Source organism: Megalops cyprinoides, chromosome 23 (assembly GCF_013368585.1).
Source record: "Megalops cyprinoides isolate fMegCyp1 chromosome 23, fMegCyp1.pri, whole genome shotgun sequence".
NCBI lineage: Eukaryota > Metazoa > Chordata > Actinopteri > Elopiformes > Megalopidae > Megalops > Megalops cyprinoides.
In genome coordinates this window covers 4,762,501-4,783,743 of record NC_050605.1, presented here as the reverse complement: position 1 = coordinate 4,783,743, position 21,243 = coordinate 4,762,501, and the positions used below count along the sequence as shown (strand labels likewise).

Below are 21,243 nucleotides of genomic sequence, written 5' to 3'. Positions count from 1 at the left end.
GAGATGGACAGGTGTTCCAGATCGAGCCCTCCGCTCCGCGGGCCTGTCACGGCGGAACGGCGCAACTGTTAAGGCGAACGCCTTCCCCTAATTGAAATTTAGCGCATCGAGTAAGAGGATTTGAGCAGGGAACGCGGGGAGATTGAGGCAGCCGATCCTCTTTAGAGCCCGCTGTTCGACGGGAGAACAGCTCCTGCCATTCTCCCCGGGATTAAACAGCGCATCCCCCGCCCCCGCTCCGCCCCCGTCTGTCAGAGATCCCTCAAGATATTTTTAGGTGATTTCCTCGTGCGCACAAGCCTCCAGCATATTGTCTGTGTCATTCAGGATTAGCGTGCACCCCGGAGCTTTTTCTGCGGCGTCCGCCGGCTTCTCTCCTCCCTTCGATATGTCGCGCGGTGACAGAGGATGACACGGGCGCACCTGTCACACCTCAGACTCCGTCGGCGCTGGCGTTTTGGCGAGGAACAGCGGTGGCGGCGGCGGTGGTGGCGGTGGCTGTGATGTCACCGTGAATGGGAGGGGGAGGGGGAGGGGGAGGGGGGCACATGTGGCGTTGTGTTTTTTGAACGTTGAACTCTGCACCTGTGGTCTGCGGGTTCGAATCCCGACAAATGCAGAAATTGGCCCTCTCAGTCCCTTCACCCTAGAATGCACCTACACAAATGCACAGCATGCACCTTAAGGCTGGTGAATCATATTGAGCCAGCATGTGTTGTGAGGGAGGAAAAAAAAACTAGGGATACGGGTAGATTTATTAGAATTGACACTGTAACAATAGGAGGAGAGGTTTTCCCAGCAGAAGTTCACACTTATAAAGGGCTGCAGGGACTGTGCTGTTTTTCAGCACGGTGTGGTGTGCGAGTACAGCAGCAGCTCTGCGGGGGGGGCGTGGAGGCCTGGTCTTTTCTCGCGCTCTAAGTGGAAGGGGTATCGTGTGACAGGGCACCGCTGTTAACTGCCAGCACCTCTCTCAGGAAAGTGTGACTCAGAGCCGCAGACTTAACAAACCGCATCACACCTGCTGTCTGCAGACAACCTCGGCCGTCCAGCGTGGTTAGGAGAGGAGAGGAGAGGGGGAGTGGAGTGGAGAGGAGAGGAGAGGACAGGGGAAAGGGAAGGGGGAGAAGAAGGGGGAACAGAGAGGAAAGGAATGGAGGGGGGGGGGTGCGGAAAGAGAAGGGCAGAGAGGGAAGATTTAAGATTTAACAAATCACATCTCACCTGTTGTATGCTGACAGCTCCATCCGTCCAGCCTGGTTAGGAGGGGAGATGAGAGGAGAGAAGAGATGGGGAGTGGAGATGAGAGAGGAAAGAGAAGTGAAGAGAGGGAATAAAGAGAGATGGGGAATAGAGAGGAGAAATGGGTAGAACAGAGAGGAGGAGAGGTTGGATAGAGAGGAGAGACAGGACAGGAGTGGTGCTCTCAAGCTCCACAAGAGTATGCACGCACTTAAGAAAGCCTGCCATCTCAGCCATGCATCAACCAAAAAAGAAAACTCCACAAAAATATTTGAGTTTTGCCCCAGGGATTGGGAAATACTCTGCGCCGTGTTGAATAAACAAGCATCGATCTGTGATTGATTTCATTTACGCGTTCGTCGACCCCGTGTGCGCAGAATGACAGACGCTCTCACCCTGACAAGCGCCAGAGCTGGCGTTTCTCGTCTGCCGGTGAACGGATTCCACCGTTGGCTTGATTCCTCTGTATGGAACCTGTCTGTTGTGCTCAAGGAGCGTCTCTGAGATAAGGGCAGCCTTCGGAAAATATCCAGAGCAGCCTCACCTCCAGCCGGCTCTAATTGATGTCAGCGCTCCTTTTCTTAGCGTGGAAGGAAGCTGTGACCTCATGATGAATGTGCTCGCGCCTCCTGTCAAAGCCGTCCGTTTCAACACCCCCACTTCATCTGATCCTGTGAATGAAGCCAAGCTGTTTCCAAGTAAAATCTGCATGTATATAGGACAAAAGGCAAAATGCATATATAGATTTATTATATATACATAATTTCTACACACATACACACACATATATACACATATAGTAAGTATATAGTAAATAGTATATAGGAGAAATGCAAAGAAATGAAATCAACAGCATATCCTTACAAAGCAGAGATGCAGACCGCTTTAAATCTGAACACAGTTTGTTTTAATGAAGTAAATGGGATTCGGTGAACGCTTTGCAGGCTCTAAGCGAGTACACTTTAATGGTACAATCCCAAGTTGTCAGGCGCAATTTGGGATGAAATATTAATATGGCGGGGCAGCTGGGAAGCAGAGTTCTGCTCTGATTGTCGTCGTTCACTGGCAAACTTTAGGCAGGTGGAGGAGAGAGCGCAGCTCGGGAGACAGCATGTACAGCACTACTGTTATTATTATCATTATTGATCATTATTGTTATTTTGGAGGCCATGAAAGGCCGCACTGCCTTGTGATTGCGCCCAGATGAATGCTGGGAAACAGGGGGATGGTTTTCGGTAATGAGGAGAACAAAAGATTGGGAACAGCTGCGGACGCCACGTGTGTTTGGGCACACACTCACGCATGTGCGTACTCAGACACACACATATATACTCACACACATACACTCACATACGCTTACTCATGCATGCACAGATACACACTCACACATGCTCACACGCATACACACACACACACACAATTGCACATGCTCACTGTCATGCACATACATGCACATACACAAGCACATATAGGCACACACTGTCATGCACACACACTCATGTTCACTGCATGTTCAAATAGTTAAAGCAGGCCACCTGTGGGAGGCACCTACCTTTGATGCCATGCCAACCCCACTGTGGGCTCTTGACGACGGCACAGACACATCACTGACCTCTGGAGCTGAAGCAGCCCAGCAGTCACCCCTCACGCAGGGGTCCCACAGAGCAGAGCAAGGGGCAAGAGAGGTCGGGACGTCCGACCTGGTTTCTCCAGGCCGTCCTGACGCATCACCGCTGAAACCCAGCACAAAATAAACCAGCCACACAGTCACAGCTCCACGGGTTCTGCTGTGATGTGCACTTTTAGAACAAGGACAGCATGATCTTTCAGAGGAATTACAGCCTAGCGGCAGACAGCCATAGCTTCTCTATGCACCCCTGAGCTGCCCTTCCTAATTATTAAACGCTCTGAATGAATAATTTAAGCAGGTGACGTATTACTGAGAGTGGAACTCTTAAAACACGGCTTGCGTTTAATTATCCTCCTTCCGCTCCATGGTCTCAGCATATTGGAAAGTAAATAGACTGTAATGTTGCGTTTATGTTCCCGACCCTCCGCTAAAAGTTAATTATTTTCCAGACAATAAGCCGAGAGGAAGTGACACATAACTCACGCGGCCTGGCTCCAGTAAAGATTATGCCACATTTCACCGCAGCCCCCGATGTGGAATGTCTGCGTCTCTGTGATCTTAAAGGAACGGAGGTCTGGACTCGGCAGGCAGCGCTCCAGAGATTTTCCCATTCCTTCTTCAGGGGAGCAGAGCGTGTCATTTCAGGTTTAGCCTGGTTTGTGCCCGGGCCTGGCCTGGGCTTGACCCCAACCTGGCCTGGACCTGAAACTGCTGAAGTGAGAGAGTGCTGATATTCCATGTGTACCATGCTCTGCGTTCAGAGGACCCTCGACTACAGAGATGTGGTTCACTTTCACCTCTGTAACCGGCGTTTGGTTTGCCGCAGTGCTCCAGCGTTCCTCATGGGGGCGCCCCAGAGAGAAAGGCAACACTGGTGCTGCTGTGCACATCTGGGGATGCTGTCTGGGGATTCAGGGGGATGGCACCATGGAAACGGGATCTGTTCTAGGTCCTGATGCTGGGGGCTGCCTGGCGTGAGGTTGCCATGTATTATTCACACCTCTAAAAGGGAGCAGAGAGGATTCTGGAGGTCCTCTCCGCTCTCTCCCCCCCCTCTGCGGGGATTCAAGGTGGTAACTGAAGTCTGTTCCAATCGGGCGCTTTCGGCGTGAGCCAGACCTTTCGTCTCAGCCCTCGGAAATGTCCGTCATCCGATGGGACGGAGCATTTTGTTAACGTCCAGGAAGCTGTCAGGTTCATCGCCCTGCCTGTCTGCGTGGAGCGGCTGACTGACCACTGCATGCTGGGCATCAGAGGCCTGACCCATACGGCAGTCAATGAAGAGAGAGAGGAGGAGAAGGAGGGGGAGAAGGAGGAAGGGAGGGAGGGGGAGACGGGATGTGCGGGGGGGAGGAGAGAGTTGTCTTAAAAAAGGCATAAATCGGAAACAACTTCCAGCTGCTACCATCGACAGACACCCTCTCTCTCTGTGTTCAGTCCCTCACCACAGAGCCGGAGCCAGCTGCATACACTCAGAGATACAGCAGGAGCGCTGAGGCTCCAGTCACGTGACGCAGAGAAGCCGTGTCCTTCTGGACCCCCCCCCCCCCCCCAACCCTTGCCGGGACAGGTGAGGCGAAAGGTGTGACGCGAGCGCTCGACCTCGCCTCGGAGTCTGTGCGCCGGGACCCCCGGACGCCGCTGACGCTGCCGGCGCCGCCGGCGTTTCAGAAGCCCGTTTCCATGGGAACGGCAGCGCAGCACCAGAGACCGTTAATCACTAAGGACACTGTGTCCTCTGCTTCCCCTCCCGGTTTGGCCAAGGAGCCCAGCTCGCTGCCGAAGTTACTGAGGAGAGAGGGAGTTACAGTTGTGGAATGCTCAGTGATGAGATACAGTAATGGAACAATGGAAAAGTGCATAAATAATTCAATTCAAAATGCTTCATTGGCACGGCGTATTTTTAAAATATATCGCCTGTGATATCCTGTTACTACCAAAAGATAACGTATAGGTGTAAAAACAATGGAGAGAAAGAATGAGGGCGGGAGAAAATAGAGGGGGAGAGAGCAAGAGAAGGAAAGCGGTAGGAGGAGAATATCATTAGTGCTGCTGTAGTAGCATTGTTATTACAGTGTAATGAAACATTTGCTTATGGTAATTGCTATTTAGTAGAGCCAAAAACCTGTACCTTGCCCACTCACTAACACTAACTCACTCACTCAGTCACTCAGTCATTCCCACACATACATGCACACAGACATACACACATACACACGCATGCACAGACACACACACACACCGACGCGAACATGCATACACACACACACACACACACACACACACAACGATGCAAACATGCACACATACACATACACACACAGACACGTGTGCAAACATGCACAAAGACACACACACACACACACCCACACATGCACACACAGCAATCTCCACATTTCAAAGGCCTCGGCTCAGATGGTAGAGGCCAGTGTGAGGGGTCTGATCTCGGATGCGATGCTGGCTGTCACCCCAGAGAGGCATCGGCCTCTTCCTCCTCCTCCTCCTCCTCCTCGCTCTCACTTCAAAGCCAGGAGCAGCAGCTCCCTGCACCATATGTCTACCAGCCTGTGTCTTGGACTTCACTCAGGTGCCGAAACCTGCAAGCCCTCTGCCTCTCCCTCCTCTCCCAGGGGGCGGGAAAAAGGGCTTGGTACACAGTATTCACAACCAAACGCTCTCGCTGCCCAACATCTCCTGTGATATTCCTGCATTTACAAAAGCCCAGTTTTGGTCTACGCTTTTCTAAAAGGAATCACATTGAAGCGGCAGTGAAACAGCTTGCAGAAACACATCGTTTTCTGTTTTAAGTGCTAGCTGAACGGCTCACAGTGTTCCCGCCGTAAGGCGGGCCGTGATGAAGTGCCGTGGATTTTCTAATCGATCCTCACCTGCATGTGGCACTTCGGCACCGCCGTCAGCAGAAACACTTACTAGCTATCCACAGAAAAAGAGCCCAAATAATTGGTTACTCTGCAAAGAGAGGGAGAGAGAGAGAGAGAGAGAGAGAGAGAGAGAGAGAGAGGGAGAGAATGGGCCTGTCTCACTTCCTGGGGAATTTGTCTCAGATAAATTACCTTCATTTTGAGAATTCCACCGCAATGCTGTCCATCCCCTTCTGCCTCACGGGGGATTTAATGAGAAAAAGGTTTTTTTTCTTTCTGTGAGACGGAGAGAGAGTTAATGTGAGTGTGTGTCCGTGCGTGTGTGTGCGTGCATGTGAGAGAGAGAGAAAGAGAGATAGGGAGAAAGAGAGAGAGAGGGTTTTTATTGTACTACAAAGTTATACTTGAGTAGTTACGCTTCACATTGTGCATGACAGCTTTGGCAGAACAGTTTTGGTTTTATCCTGCCCATAAAGCACTATTGAACTGAACTGAATTGGAGTGAGAGATAGAGAGAAGTGAAATGAGGGAAATCTGTATTTTATGTTGTGCTACAGAGTTACATGGTTATATTGTGAATGACTGCTTTGGCAAGGCAGTTTTGGTTTGTCTTACCAATAAAATGACCATGAGTTGAGTTAAGTGGAGAGAGAGAGAGAGAGAGAGAGAGAGAGAGAGAGAGGGAGAGATGGAGGGAGAGAGAAGTTCTTTCCTTGCTGGCCTCAGGGGTAGAGAGGGCTGGAGTTGTAGGTTGGCAGGCTGCTGGGTGCTGACAGAGAGTGTGAGTGAGTGACAGCAGCCACAGGTCACACGGCCTTTCAGACTAATCCCACACAGCCCTGCGGCCCAACACGAGCGCCCCCCCCCCCCCCCCCATACTGCAGAGCTGCTAAAGGTCAGCCAGCTCCCGCAGTCTCACACCTCTCAGGTACTCCGACTCTAGGGAACGCAATTGGCGGGGAGGCCTGCCAATCCTGCGCAGGGCGGGGGCGGGGGTGGGTGACGGGGGGCGGGCTCTTCGCTCAGGGGGATAAACTGAGATCACAGGGGGCTGAGGTGCACGTGGTGAACGGCCCCGTGTTTGGATGCTGGATTCCAAAGCGGTCATCCAGGCAGCTGTGCCACCCCCCCCCCCCCCCCCCCCCCAACCCCCCAAACCCCCCAAACCCCCCAAACCCCATTGGCCTGACTGTCATGCAGTTTCATTGTATTGACCTTTCCGTCAGCACAGGCGTTGCTCCACTCCTCTTGCTGCGGCCCGCCCCGCCAGCGCCCTCTGTCTACCGGAGGACTCTGGGTGCGCTTCCTCGTTTACCCGCCTGTGGCACAAAGCTGCATCCACCGCAGTCGGTCATGTGTTTGGAGTGTCCTCACAGACCCCGTCCAATCGGGATCACACAGGAAGCACAGACTTCAGTGCGGTGAGAACAGACCCAGTGTCGTTCCATTAAAATCCAGCTGCTGTGCTGATGGCCTGCTGTAACAGCTTAGACAGCCTGACAAGAGTCAGCTTAGAGAGAGAGAAAGAGAGAGAGAGTGGGAGAGGGAGACAGAGAGAGCGGGAGACAGAGAGAAAGAGAGAAAGAGAGAGGGAGAGTGAAAGAGAGAGAGGAGTCGAGGGGTAGAGATGGAGAGAGAAAGAGTCTGAATAAAAGAACAAAGGAGAAAAGAAGAGAAGAAGTAGGGGTCTGAGAGAGGTGTTACACCCACCAGGCTCATTTGGTGAGGCAGCATAAATGGGAGACCATACGTGGATAATTTATAAAGAAAGTAGTTTATTAAAGTATGTTATTAATACTCAAGAGGATAAAATCGCCTCCTAAATGAATGTAGCGGTAAGGCGCAAAAGCAAAGCAGACGTCCAATGCGTGCTGGAAAGGAGAGAGGGAACCCACACATCAGCCAGGTAGCCCTTTTATGAGCCCAGCAGGCCAATCAGGTAAACCACCTGCACCTGCCCACTAGCTCCACCCTGCAAGACAAACAAAAGCCAGGAAGGAAAAAATGGGCAGGGCCGTAACAGAGGATAAAAAGGGAAGACAGAGCGAGGCATACATGGACAGACAGAGGGGTTAATAGCAACCCCTGCTGTACAGAGGCGGGGGCATAATGTGGTGCTCATATCCATCCCTGGCCTTGATGGGCCCAGCCAGCCTTTGGCACAGCAATGTCACCTCTGTAATAAGTTCAGATCAATCCAGCTCCCTCTAAAGCCGCTGCAAGTGCAGTACTGCAAACAGCTGCCTACAGCTACACACTGGCATTTGTTTGGTAACAGTAAGGGCAACACAGTATTTACCCCTCTATTGATCTCGCCGCAGTCAAAATGCAATCTCCACCCCGCCCCCTCTCTCTCTGCGAGCTTTCTCATGCCATACGGTGCCCTTCAGCCGATGAATCAGGGATCCAATACTTCATGGGATTAGCTTACAGTTCTTGGCACATTGGCGTAGTGTTGTTGCCTGTTCTTAAATGCCTGCGATCAATATCAGACCATCTAAAGATTCGCCACTGCAAACAAACTCCCTAGAGCTCGGATCTCAAACGGGGAATATAGCATTTACTCCCCCCATCGATTGCCAATAACGTGGAGGCGCCGGGGGGGGGCCCGCATCGTTCGGGATTCGCGACCCACGATGCACCGGGGTGGCTTTCTCTCTCTCTCACGTGACTGAGGCGTCCGTGCCACGCCCCCGTGGCGCTCCCCGCGTGCGCCACAGACCTCCGCTCGGTGGGATCGGGCAGCTCGCGCCGCCCCCGGCTGGGCCCGGCAAGGAGCGCAGCGGCAACTTGTGGGTGTGAATTTACGTTTCCACGGCTGCCCATTGGTCGGCCGCCAGCCCTGTCAGCGAGCCACGTTAGCCCTGCGGTCGCTCCCCGGTTTTCACCTGCAGAGAAAGGGAGGGGGGGATAGGGAGGGAGGGAAAAGGTGGTAGGGAGGGGCAGAGAGAGAGGGAGAGAGGGAAAGGGAGAGGAGAGGGAGGGAGGGAAAGAGAGGGAGAGAGAGAGGGAGAGGGAGAGAGAGGGAAAGGGAGAGGAGAGGGAGGGAGGGAAAGAGAGGGAGAGAGAAGGATAGAGAGAAAGAAGAAGAAGGATGTGGGAGAGAGGGGGAAGATTGAAAGAGAAATTACCGTGTAATGACCAATTATTACTAATTAATTTATAGCCAATATAATCATTATCTGTTCATTGGTTCAGATTTGTAGCGATTATTTATCTGTACCTTCTTCATTTTATGCATTATATGTTCATATGTACTATATGTATGTATATGTATATATTATATGCTTTGGAAATACATTTACACCATGTATTCCATGCCAGTGGAGCAATTTGAGTTTGAGAGAGACAGGGGATAGGGATGTGAGAGGGATGAAGTGGTTTCCTAAGGGTGATGATGGGAAACAGCAGTTTGGCTGGCTATCCTGGATAGAGCTGTGCAGCAGGAGTTATAGCACAGTGATACGGCCTCCTCAGCTGGGGTGCGGGACATCCATGCTCAACACTCTCAGGTCAACGTCTGAGCCAGAGAGCTTTATGACATGGGACCATCAGCCGCTGCTTCGGCGGACGATGGCGAGGGTGGTGGTGGGCGGGCGTACACCCTCTGACATGCAGTTTCATCCCCCCCATCCGCTACTCTCACCCCTCCTCTTTCCCCCCCGCTCACAGGCCATTGATGGTTAATGTCTCTGCGCCCGTGTGCCGGGACGGAAAGGACCGAGCGGCACCTCCGCCGGGCGGTGGCCGAACAAGCGGGGAGAGACAGAAAGAGAGAGAGAGCACTTAACTGGGGCCCCGCCGTAGGCCGTACGCTAAAAGTGCCGCGTTCCTCCAAAGTAAGCGCTGACACGGTTTATCCAAAATCAATGGGCGCGCCTGGACGGAGAATAATGGCCCCCAGGATAATGCCGGCGGCCGCAGACGGAGAGGCCGTGACAGTGCTGATTCGCTCTGCTGGCCATTGGATATGCCGTTCGTGTCCGGGGGGGGGGAGGGGAGAGAGAGAGAGGGACGATGACAGAAAAACTGATGAACCTCATTGTGGTACAGGGAGGAGAGAAGATAACAGGAAAACCAATGAGGCTGATGTCAGCTTTTAGGATCATTATCGCAGCTCTTTGCTGCGCCTGGTGAAGATTGGGGCTTGAATATGAATCTCGGGAGAGAAATGGCAGTACCCATAATGCCATGCGGCAATGTCCACTTTCTCTTCATCTCAGGAAAGTCACAGTGACTCGCATCTTGAAACTATGGCCACGCCACCACAAATAAACACATTGGTACTGTTTCCAAAAATGCTGAAAATTTCATATTGAAATGTACATACATGAGGTATATTTTTATTCTATAAAGAAATGCATGACATACATGCTGAATGTCATCCCATTTAATGTTAATGATTCATATGGATGTCTTTGAGCGCATGTGTTTCATGGAAGGACGGAATACTTGTGAGCATATGGAGGAATTTGGTCCCTTTTAACTGACACACCCATCCTTATGCCTGGCATTGTTTGCCCTCAAAGCTGCTTGTTCCTGGAAGCTGCCGGCTCTAAGTGGCCATGTGATCGGAGCCAAAATGGGGCCCGCACGGAGCCAGAGGAAGTGGCACAGTCTCTGTGCTGTCTCTGCATGAGGAAAGGAAAAAAGCCCCCGCGGTTTTCACACTCGAGCGGCTGCCTTCTTTATCGCACCGTCTGTTTGCTGTAAGCTCCATCAGGAGGCGACACAGCAGGGCAGTGTGTGGAGCTGGCTCCGAGGTTCAGGCTGTGATGAAACAGACGCACCATAGAAACAATCTCAGCATAGACGGGCCACCGTCTATTCTATGAGACAATAGAAACATTCTGACATGAATAGCAGGTCTTACTGGGAGGCCACGTGTACAGGAACCCAGCCCAAATGCGAAGATGATTGTGACATCACTCTGAGCTGTCCCACCCATCTTTAAAATAAGCTCTTTGAAAAGTAATGCATACAGAGACTGGGAAACATTAAGCCGTTTGCTCCATTGTCTTTGTTATTTCTAAAAGCCCTGAAAATAGAACTGGTAGCATTTTGTTAAACAAATAAAACATCAATAGCAGCTTTAAAAATAGAGTAGAAATAGGATCCCTTCCTGTGCTCCCCTTAACAGTTGTGATAGGAGTGTGAGAACCCGCTCATTTTTTTCTGGTCCTGAAGGCAATCATTTGGCTGAATCTTTCATTATTTTATAGCTATCCTTTTTCAAGGCACGTACCCAAGCTCCACTTTTCTTTTAAAGTCACGCGCATGGTTCTGTCACTACCACCTCTAGCCACTAGGCGGACACCCTCGGTTGCGGTAGAGTTCCAGTGTTGCAGGCAGAAGCCTGTGCAGCCAGCACAGCTGCAGCAGCTGCTGCTGTGTTCACAGATTGGAGAGAGCCTGTGCTGACTGGAATGCGTCGCTCGGCGACGCATGCACACATCCGCCCATCCTGTGTGCGGTGTGTGGGACTGCGGACGTGCGACGCGCTGTATTTGTGCAAAAAGTGGTTCGCGGCTCTGAGACCGAAACCCTGTTTCACACTAGTGCAGTCAAACTGGAGGATAAAGACGGAAAGCAGTGTATCTCTAACATCATCAAGATTTACTGGGATTTAAGGGTCACCGAGAATTTAATTCCAGTATATTAATATGATCCCAGAGATTACAGTTGTAATCCATTTAGGATTTAGAATGTGTAATCCACTTTATTAATATTGAAATGAAGCAGATTATATGCTGTTGTGCCTGTTGAGAGCTTAGTGATTTACGATAATCGCTTAAAGAGGTACACCACTAAAAAAACAAACTACAATGTGATATTCTTCTCCCAAATGACTGATTTTGCTTTCTTGAAACCAACCTCGTGTGTAATGCAGCGTGGGGAATTATGGGAAATGTGGTTCTTATCAGGCTGTTCATATTTGGCTGCGCCTGTTAGTAAAGCTAGTGGTGTTAAATCTCAGCCTCGCCCAGCTCTTATCGCTGTTTTACAGCCCTGGATCTGATGACATCATTTCTGTCTATATGGAACCACCTGAGAAGATGATGTTTGCTATTTTTATCAGTTGGATCAAATACCCGCTTTTGATGTCGACAGCATTTCAGACAGCTGACCAGAGGGGGAGTGAGAGGTCACGGTCTGGCCCTCGCACCCCTGGTGGTGGCTGGGTGGATGGAGGGAGGTATCAGAAGCGGGTTTTGAGGTCCGTGTCCACTCCATTGTTATTGGCTGGCTGTAGTAAACTATCAGAGGAAGGTCCTGGGGGTCTGTGTTAGCAGCTTGGTGCTTGTGTTGTTGCTGTATTCCCTATGCTGATCAAGTATCAGCCCTGACACTCCCTGACCATCAGGAGGGCCCCAGTAATGACAGCAGACACAGTGTCTGGGCCCGTGCGTAATTTGTTTAGCTGCGGTCGTGACGCTCAACACAATGCAGAAAACAGTCTGCCCAAACTCCCGAGAGGACATGGATTGCCCCCCCCCCCCCCCCACCTTTCCCCTAGAATGGAGTTTAGTGAGCCTGGCCTGCACCGCGCACCACTGCCCGCCAATCTGGTCTCACTGACAGCTGACACCGCTTGGTCGCGCAGGGAGAACCGTAACGTGACACCACGCAAAATCGGCCAACCTGATCGGGGAGATTAGATAACCCCGCCGGGGCCTGAAACACTTTCTCCCTCCTCTTTGCCCATCCGCCACCCCCCCCCCCCCTTTCCCCCTGCCTCCCCCAGGCTCCGGACAATGAGGCCTGGTGAAGGTGTGCACCGTACGGGGCCTTCTCTCCCGGGGCTCCCCCGGGATGTGCCGAGAGGGGAGAAACCTCCGGAGACGAGGAAACTCACTCCAGGGCCTTTCAGAGAAAAAAAAAACCACAGAAGCCGGATCAGTTCAAAGGCCCTTTGTGTGGCGGAACACAATCCCCTGGCGACAGAAACCCAGCGCCAAAGGGTCAGGGGAATGTTAACAGGCCGAACGCGACAGAGCCCGTATTGTAGCAAGCTGATCGTAGAAACACATATCGGAGTGCTGTCCGCCACATAGTGATGCATGCTATTATAAGGCACCGGCAGCAACACATTTAAGAGCTGAATTCCCAACATTTGTTCTTATATCTTTTGTCTGCATTTGTCCTTTCATTGGCAGAGTGATCTGAAGTCTGTCAATGCATCGTAAAGCTTGTGTAGCCTAAAGCTTGTGGACATCTTCATGTGAAGTTAAATGGTGGATACCATACTGCCATACTTACTAAAGGTCATACATGTCATTTTTAAGGCCCACTGCCTGATATGAAAGGATTCTGTGTTTTTTTTTTTTTTTTTTTGAGGGTATGTCCATCTGTGTCAAACGGAGGTGATGTCATTGTTGCAGACGCTGCTGTTGTGCCCATGAGTAAAGTACTGAACCTGAACTGCACTAGTTGATGTCTAGCTTTATCAGTAACTGAGTCACTCTGGATGAAGGGGTGCTCATGAGTGATGGGACACAAACTGCCATCTAACCCCGGTCTCCCCTCTCTGTTTCCCCAGATCCGGGTGGACGGCCCTTCCCACGGTGCCTTGCAGTACGAGACGGTCCAGGTGGTGGACAGCGGGCCGGTTCTGCGGGACATGGCCTTCTCGGCAGACCACAACTACCTGTACGTCATGTCCGAGACACAGGTGAGTCATGTCTCCTTTTCTCTCCGCAGCTTTGCAGGTACACAGTCAAATCGCACAGATTATCCCCTCTACTCCTCTGGTGATAATCACTAATCACCTCTACTCTGCCCTTTGTTTTGGGGTTATTCCTCCATATATGACAGTGCTGTGTGATAATTACTGATCACCACCGCTCTCCCTTAGTGTCTGGTCTATTCCCCTCATACAGTATATCATGGTACAGTGTGATAGTCACTGATCAGCTCTACCTTCCCCTCCCTCTGAGTAAACACACCAAGCCTAACAGAATTGGGGGTGTCTAACTCTATGATCATTGCTGTCCAGGTGACGTTTTTAGTAGGCAGAGAGGGGAGAATGGGGAAGAATGAATTCTGAGCTGCAGAGGACAGGGAGGAGTTAAGTGCATTAGATACTCTCACACATAGAGCCCTCTACAGCAGTGGAATCCCCACTGCAGTATGGTAGGTCTGAAACAGCCTCCTCCTCTGTAAAGGAGGCCAAAGTAGAGGAACCACAGGCGTCTATATTCTGTCTTATCAGGCCATCAGCATGGTAAAACATACATCTGCGGTCGCATACGCAGTCTCACTCAGTGTAATCACACACTGGCATCATGTAGAAACGTGCAGCAGGGCACGCTAAGTGGAAAGAAATGGCTCTGCTTCTTTGGCATTTTGTGCTGTGATTTTCAGAATCACAAAATTGTGCTCATGATTGAAAAATAGGATTATGTGTGCTAGGCTTTAGGGCCTAAGCAACAGCGACACACAAAAAAAAAGAAAAAAATAATGAAAAAAACAAAGACCCAGCTACTGTTGAAACATTCCATTTCATGAAGAGGCTCTTTAAGAGGCAGGTGTGACATGGAAAGGGATTTTTGTGGATGCTAGGAGGGCTTTAATGAGGGAGAGATTTGTGGAGAGCCCCTAAAGTGCATTTCATATGGATTTGTTCTTTTATTGGAGCTGTCCCATGCCTCCCTATAAAGTGTCTGTGTGTGTCTGTGTGCTCACATTCCTATCAGTGTGTGTGTCTGTGTGTGCCTATGAGTGTGTGTGTGTGTGTGAGTGCCTGTGTGTGTGTGTCTGTGTGTGAGTGCCTGTGTGTGTAAGTGTGGTAAGTGTGTGTGTGTGTGTGTGTGTGAGAGAGAGAGAGAGAGAGAGAGAGTGAGAGAAAGAGAGAAAGAGAGAGAGAGAGAAAGGGAGAGCAGTGTCTCCAGGTCAGTGTAATAGTTTGGTAGAGTGTCAGGTGTTCGGTGAGGTGACAGTGTGTAGAGGAGGGGGTGGGGATTAGGAGCAGATCTGGAAAGCGGTGCAGAGGGGGATTGATGGCTTCCCATGATTTAGAGTCCTGAAGCTGGACTGTCACACTGGGCTGAAAGCTCCTCTGTAAGCTCTCTTTAAACACAAGCCTCTGAAGGGTTTGATGAAGAGGGAAGCAGAGAAAAACACCAGAGTGTGTGGTGCTGCTTTTAAAGCCAGCCTGCAACACCCCCCCCCCAACCAATATCTGCACAAGCAGACCATCTCACTGCTTAACGCTGTACATCACTGTCAGGGTGGAGGACTTGTGCTATTCTCCATTTCCTCCCACCACCTGTGCTGCTCTGCTAACCCCTTCCAGCCAAGGTGCCATTGTCTCTATTGCAAGCTGTGAATATAAACATCTTATTAATGGTGTAAAGCTACCTGTGGCAGGATCAGAGAACACAGCCACCTGTTGTTGCCTTTAGGTACCTTTATGCAAAGTGTATCCCTCTCATTCTCTCTCTCTCTCTCTCTCTCACTCCCATATATATAATTACAAATGGGTAACAAAATAGCAACTATTACAGTAATATGAATGATCCTGGCAAAAGTAATGGCCACTAATTTATGTCATGGACAGTGTGGTGTCCGGTTCTCAGTGCTGACTGCTCACTCACAGACAGGCTGTGGCGCACAGCTGCATTGTGGGGAGGCAGAAATGCTGGGTGTTCTTTCCCCTGTGGGACACATCAGCTTCCTGGCTTATTCATAGCTTTGAATTTGTTGAAGGGTAAATGAGGTTCAGGAAAGTAGTCATTGTTTGGATCCCGCTATTTCTCTCTTTCTGTCTCTGTCTCTTTCTATCTCTGTCTCTCTCACTATCTCTCTCTCTCCTTCTCTCTCTGCCTCCATCTCCATCTCTCTCTCCCTCTCCCCCTCTTTCCCTGCCTCTATCTCTCAGTCTTGCGTTCTCTCTCTCTCCGCTGGGAGGCCTGAGGACAGGTTGGGCTTGATTTGGTTTTTGTGGTGATGAATGTCTCGCCGTGGATGATAAGCATCGGGAATATTGCCTGAGTCAGTAGGGCAGCGAGCGACATTACATCACACAGGCCCGAGGCCTCAGTGTGTCTGCTTATTTTCTGCAGTTAATTAAAAACACCTGAGGAAGTTTCTCTGTAGCATGCGTTGTCAGCAGCATCTCGTGTGTGTTCGTCTGTGTGTGTGTGTGTGTATGTGTGTGTGCGTGCGCGTGTGTGTGTGTGTGTATGCGTGTGTATGTGTGTATGTGTGTGTGTGTGTGTGTGCGTGCATGTGTGTGTGTATGCGTGTGTGTGTGTGTGTGTGTATGCGTGTATGTTTGTGTGCATGTGTGTGTTCGTCTGTGTACGAGTGTGTGTGTGTATGCGTGTGCGTGCATGTGTGTGTGTGTGTGTGTGTGAGTATGTGTGTGTGTGTGTGTGTGTGTGTGTGTGTGTGTGTGTGTATGTGTGCGTGTGTGCGTGTGTGTGTGTGTGTGTGTGTGTGCGTGTGTGTCTGATCTCTGTCTAGCTGCTGATTACTTATTTGGCCCTGTCGAAGCAATGATCATCAGAGAACGTCATGCAAGCAGGATTCCTGTGCAGCCTCTCTCTCTCTCTCTCCTCTGTAGCAGAATAGAATAAAGAATAAAGATGACATCATAGCAGGAAATAGCTTCAGGGAGATTAGGTATGGCTCAAGCCGATTTGAGTTTTCATTATTCCTGTACAGCCTTCCAAAGTGCTAAGCCTGTACCTGTTTCTTCATCTGCTGTTATTTACAAGAGGAAAGGGAAAAGGGGGAAGGGGGTTGGGGGGTTAGTGGATTATATATCCCTGAGCATAGACACTGTCAGACAGATATCAGCCCCAGAGCGCCCTGAATATTGACCTGGTATACGGGCGCACTGCCACACAGACCTCCGCCCACACCGACCCCCTGAATATTGCAGAGGCTCACTCTGGGACACCACCTGCCAATTCTGATTCCAGTCGTTGGTAATCAAGAGAGTCGATCCGGAATCTAGAGAACGGTCTTGCATTTCACAAGCACGTTACAGGCGCTAAGATGATGACCGAGTTCACTCTGTACACTTTCTGATTGAATTCCTACTTTTAAGCGGCAAGGGCAGCGTCATCCATATCCATGGCTGCTTTATGTCCACAGGTCCAAAGCTGTGCATGAATCCGGTCCCAAGATGATAGGGCGCTTTTGTCAGTCGACAGGGAAGGAAGGGTGTGATTGGCTGACAGCACATTCTTTCTACTATGTATCTTGATCTTAGCATGACCTTTTTGATATGCTTTGAATACTGTGTAGAATGATGATCCTTCTTTTAATCTGAAAAGGAAGAGTAACTGTCACTGAAAGTGTGTTGTGTGTCAAGGTAGCGCATTTCCTTCAGTCACATCTTTTTGTTGACAGTGACACGCTGTAGGAAGCCCAGAGTCACAGCAGGGCCAGGAGCGGAACAGGCCTCCCACAGACCAGCGCTGGTTCAGTAATGACCAACCATGGTGTTTAAGGCCCATAGAAGCCAGCAAGGTTTTCCCCCCACTGCATGCAGAAGCACAAGCTTTGTGGCTAACCATTCGGTTCTCTCGTAACCTGTACAGTACTTGACTGAATGTGTGGAATCAGCCCCCATTCGAACCCGAGGCACGTTGATGCGTCACTGCTGCCCTAATTCCCAGCCCAACAGGAAATTTAATTCACAACAGGCAATCCGGGCAGCTTTCTCTTAATATTAGGACACATTAATTCACAGCAGCGACATATTGTCTTCCACTAATTAGCCTATTAGCCTAGTTAGAGAACTGATGTCTGTTTTCTTGAAACATCCTGGGATGTCTTTCTTAGTTTACCCTATCAAGGATGTTTCTCCATGCAGGCTTAAATCAGGAAATCTACATCCAGATCCGTCTCCCAGACAAGAGCTGCTGTGTCACATTCCCAGATTCTCCCGCTTAAATGATCTGAGTGACACCTGCTCAGGACCCGTGTGAGAGATTGACTCTGGAAGTGACTCATGTTCCCCCCCTCCCCCTCCCCTGCTCACTCCCTCTCCCTTGCCCCCTCGCCGCTCCTCCAGGGGTGCCCTCGCTGCTGCCTGCAGGCCCACCCCAATTAACCCTTCAACCCATGGATTATTAATACAATTAATTCAATTTAATTTACCTAATGAGCGCAGATGCCCTTTCCCTCGCTGACCCACACCCTCCCATCCCAACCAGAGGGACACATTATTACCTGATTGACAGTCCAGTCAGCCAATAAGACTACACAGGCGGGACATGCCATTGCCACATTATTCCTGATGCATGGAGAGTCGAAAAGCCAGCACCCCCCCCCCCCTCCTACCCCGTGCCAGTCCTGCTGTTTCCTTGTGCTGCCGGAGCCAGCCTTTCCTCTAAGCTGTGCAGGTGCTTTATCCCTTATTTCATTCAGTTTTTTTTCCATTTACTTTTAAAGCGGATAAAAAGATTTGAGGCCGAGGGCCAGATTTGCTAAAGGATTGCTTGTTCCTCACACAATTAAAAAAAAGCTAGTGCAGGCCTTGAAAAATGTGCTCTGGTTTGTCTAACCTGCTGCGACAGCTCAAACGGGCAGCAAAGATGTTGTCACCGTGGGCCTTTGCCCTGGACGCGTATGTAATTATTCATACACACAACGTACCACAGCCATGAATGCCCTAAAGTGGCAGGGGGTTTACAAATGGGATCCATTATGTATTCAGTTAGATTTACCATAGCCTATATTAAACACAAGCCTCATATTTGCCTTAGAAGACCTCTGAGAAAAGGTGTAAACAGTTTGGACACAATTTATCATATAAATTATCACATAAATTCAGCACCACAGAAGAAGATGCTGTATTGATGTTTTTTATTATTAATATTTGGACTTTTTTACTGCAGTTTCATGTATTGATGTAACCTTATTAACAAATTCTAAAATGCAAATGCTCTTAATTTCAAAAGGGGTTTTGCATTATAGACTATAGATGTAGAGATACCGCAGACATATAGATTTAATGAGAGATTTTATTAATATTTCACGCTTTGAAGAGATGAAAATCAGTGCGGTTTCCTTCCTGAGGTCACCCTGTCCAGGCTTCTGAGCTTCACAGCCAAAGGCAGGCTCTGTCCCCACCTTTATCTTGCATGTTATTAAAGAGTGTGTCTCCATTTGTGCTCATATGAATACCGTGCCATCTTTTCTTAATTCCTCCAGCTCTTCATGCTGTCGTTCCCGGCACATTGATATTGCGCATGATTTCCACTCCAAGCCTCACTCGCATATTTCATACCCAGGCTTTGTAATATGGTATTCTAATTATCCTCTGAAAGCGTGTTTTTTTTGTGGTGTCTTCATCATTCGTAATGCAATTGTGTAATTGATACAGAAAGGTGTTTCTTCACATTGACTACAGAGTCACTTGCTTTAATATACTGAGTAATTTGGCCATTAACTTCATGCTGAATGAGGCTGCGTTGAACATCAATTTGAGGTGCTGCGCATTCTGCTTTGGCAAATATTGCCCCGAGTTACTTAATGTGGCCAAGGTGATTGACAGGCCATGGCAGAATGAGAAGGGCTGAGGTAGTAAACACGCACACACACACACACACACACACACACGTGCGCGTGCACACACACACATACACACACACACACACACACACACACACACACACACACACACGCACACACACCACACACACACACACACACACACACACACACACACGTGCGCGTGCACACACACACATACACACACACACACACACACACACACACACACACACACGCACACACACGCACACACACCACACACACACGCACACACACCACACACGCACACACACATACACACATACACACACACACACACACACACACACACACACACACATCTTGACAGATTCACAGGAGATGCTGCCGGCAACACATGGTGCTGAGACTTTCACATGTACAAACACACACGCAGACACAAAGACACACAAATGCACACACAAACACATACATACAAAGACACACACACACACACACAAACACACACACACAGCTTTCTGAGGCAGGCTTGAGGAAGCTGCAGGAAGAGTGTATTGATAGCAGTGGGTGTCGTGCTGAGACCCGGGGAGGCTGAGGGGCAGAGTGTGCTGGGGACCGGAGGACAGAGCAGGAACACTGGGTCGATATCAGCATCCCGCTGCCTCGGTCTGGGGCAGGACAGTGGAAGTGAGCAGGGGGCATCACGGCGGTATCATCAGGCCAGACCGGACACAGACGCGTCATTTGAGCGTCATTACAACTGCTGTGCTCTCAGCACAGTTTGAAGCCAGAGGGGAACGATGGCTTCTGTCTCCTCGAGAGGACAGAGCCTGCTGTGACACCAGTACAAACAGAACCCTGCTGAGCACTGGGCCAGAACCCAGCCGAGCCTTGGGCTTGTTTGTGTGCCTTTTCTAGTGTCAGTGTGGAGCGAGAGAGAGAGAGAGAGAGTCACACACACACGCACACACCCGCACACACACACACACGCACACACCTGCTCGAGTCCACCTTTATTTCCACTCCACTCTCTACAGCGCCCCTCTCTGAAGTTCTCAGCTGTTATTTTCTCCTCAGTGATCCTCTGTTTCCCCACATCCTCTCACGGAGTGTTCAGGAGAGAGAGGGAGAGGGAGAGGGAGAGGACAGTGCATGATTCACTCTCTGTGCCGACAGAGACAGAGCGAGGGAATAGAGGAAAAGAGGGAGAGAGAGCTCCCACAGCCGCGTTCCCTGGCCTGAATGCGTTAGCATCGCCGAGTCCCTTTGAAAAGCGCAGAGAGAGAGAATATGCCAGATTTAATCAGGGCCGCAACTGACTAATCCATCAGGGAGTCAATCACATCCACTCACCCTCTCTCTGACACGCACCCCGACTCTGAGAGGCCGGGCTCCTTCGCGGGGCGGGAGGCGCAGGCGTCCCGGACGCACAAACCAGCAATCTGTCATCGTGTCCACTGATTATTCCCCCCATCATCCCCTAATTGAATCTTGCTACTTACATATTGTTCAGACATTAGATAAATGCATCTTTTTCTTAATAAAAGAGGGCATTCTGTCTGATCGGAGTGGAGATTATTGATGTCCGTGCTCTCAGGAAGGGGAGAGCCAGTGCTGTCTGCTCCTCTGGTCAGTGGATGAGAGTATCAGTGGAGCAGCAGTCAGAGCAGCAGCGAGGGGCAGTGATCAGACCAGCATTCAGAGCAGCAGTGTGGAGCAGCAGTCAGGGCAGCAGTGTGGGACAGTGGTCAGGGCAGCAGTGTGGAGCAGTGGAGCAGTTTTTTATTGCAAGTACTTTGTGTAGGAAAGTGTCCATTGACAAAGTCATCTCCAGAGTCTTCTGGGCGTGTTTCATATCTGGGATTTTGTGACGGATGCCCCCCCTCCGGGGGGCTTGCATTTATTGTCTGCTTTGAAGAACGTGATGTTAAGGCTATTCAATTTGACTCTGGAGTGACAGTTTCACGGTGTTCCTAGCCTGTTTTTGAAGGTACGAGT

The 21,243-nt window shown here is 50.2% G+C and overlaps 1 protein-coding gene across 1 annotated transcript in view; it reads left to right on the top strand.

Moving 5' to 3' along the window:
* Nucleotides 1-21,243, top strand: part of LOC118770086 (plexin-A4) — a 266,079-nt gene that overhangs the window by 126,105 nt on the left and 118,731 nt on the right. Inside the window, exon 4 of the mRNA XM_036517508.1 lies at nt 13,295-13,426. Coding sequence (XP_036373401.1) covers nt 13,295-13,426 — 132 coding nt within the window. The remainder of the gene's footprint in view (nt 1-13,294; nt 13,427-21,243) is intronic.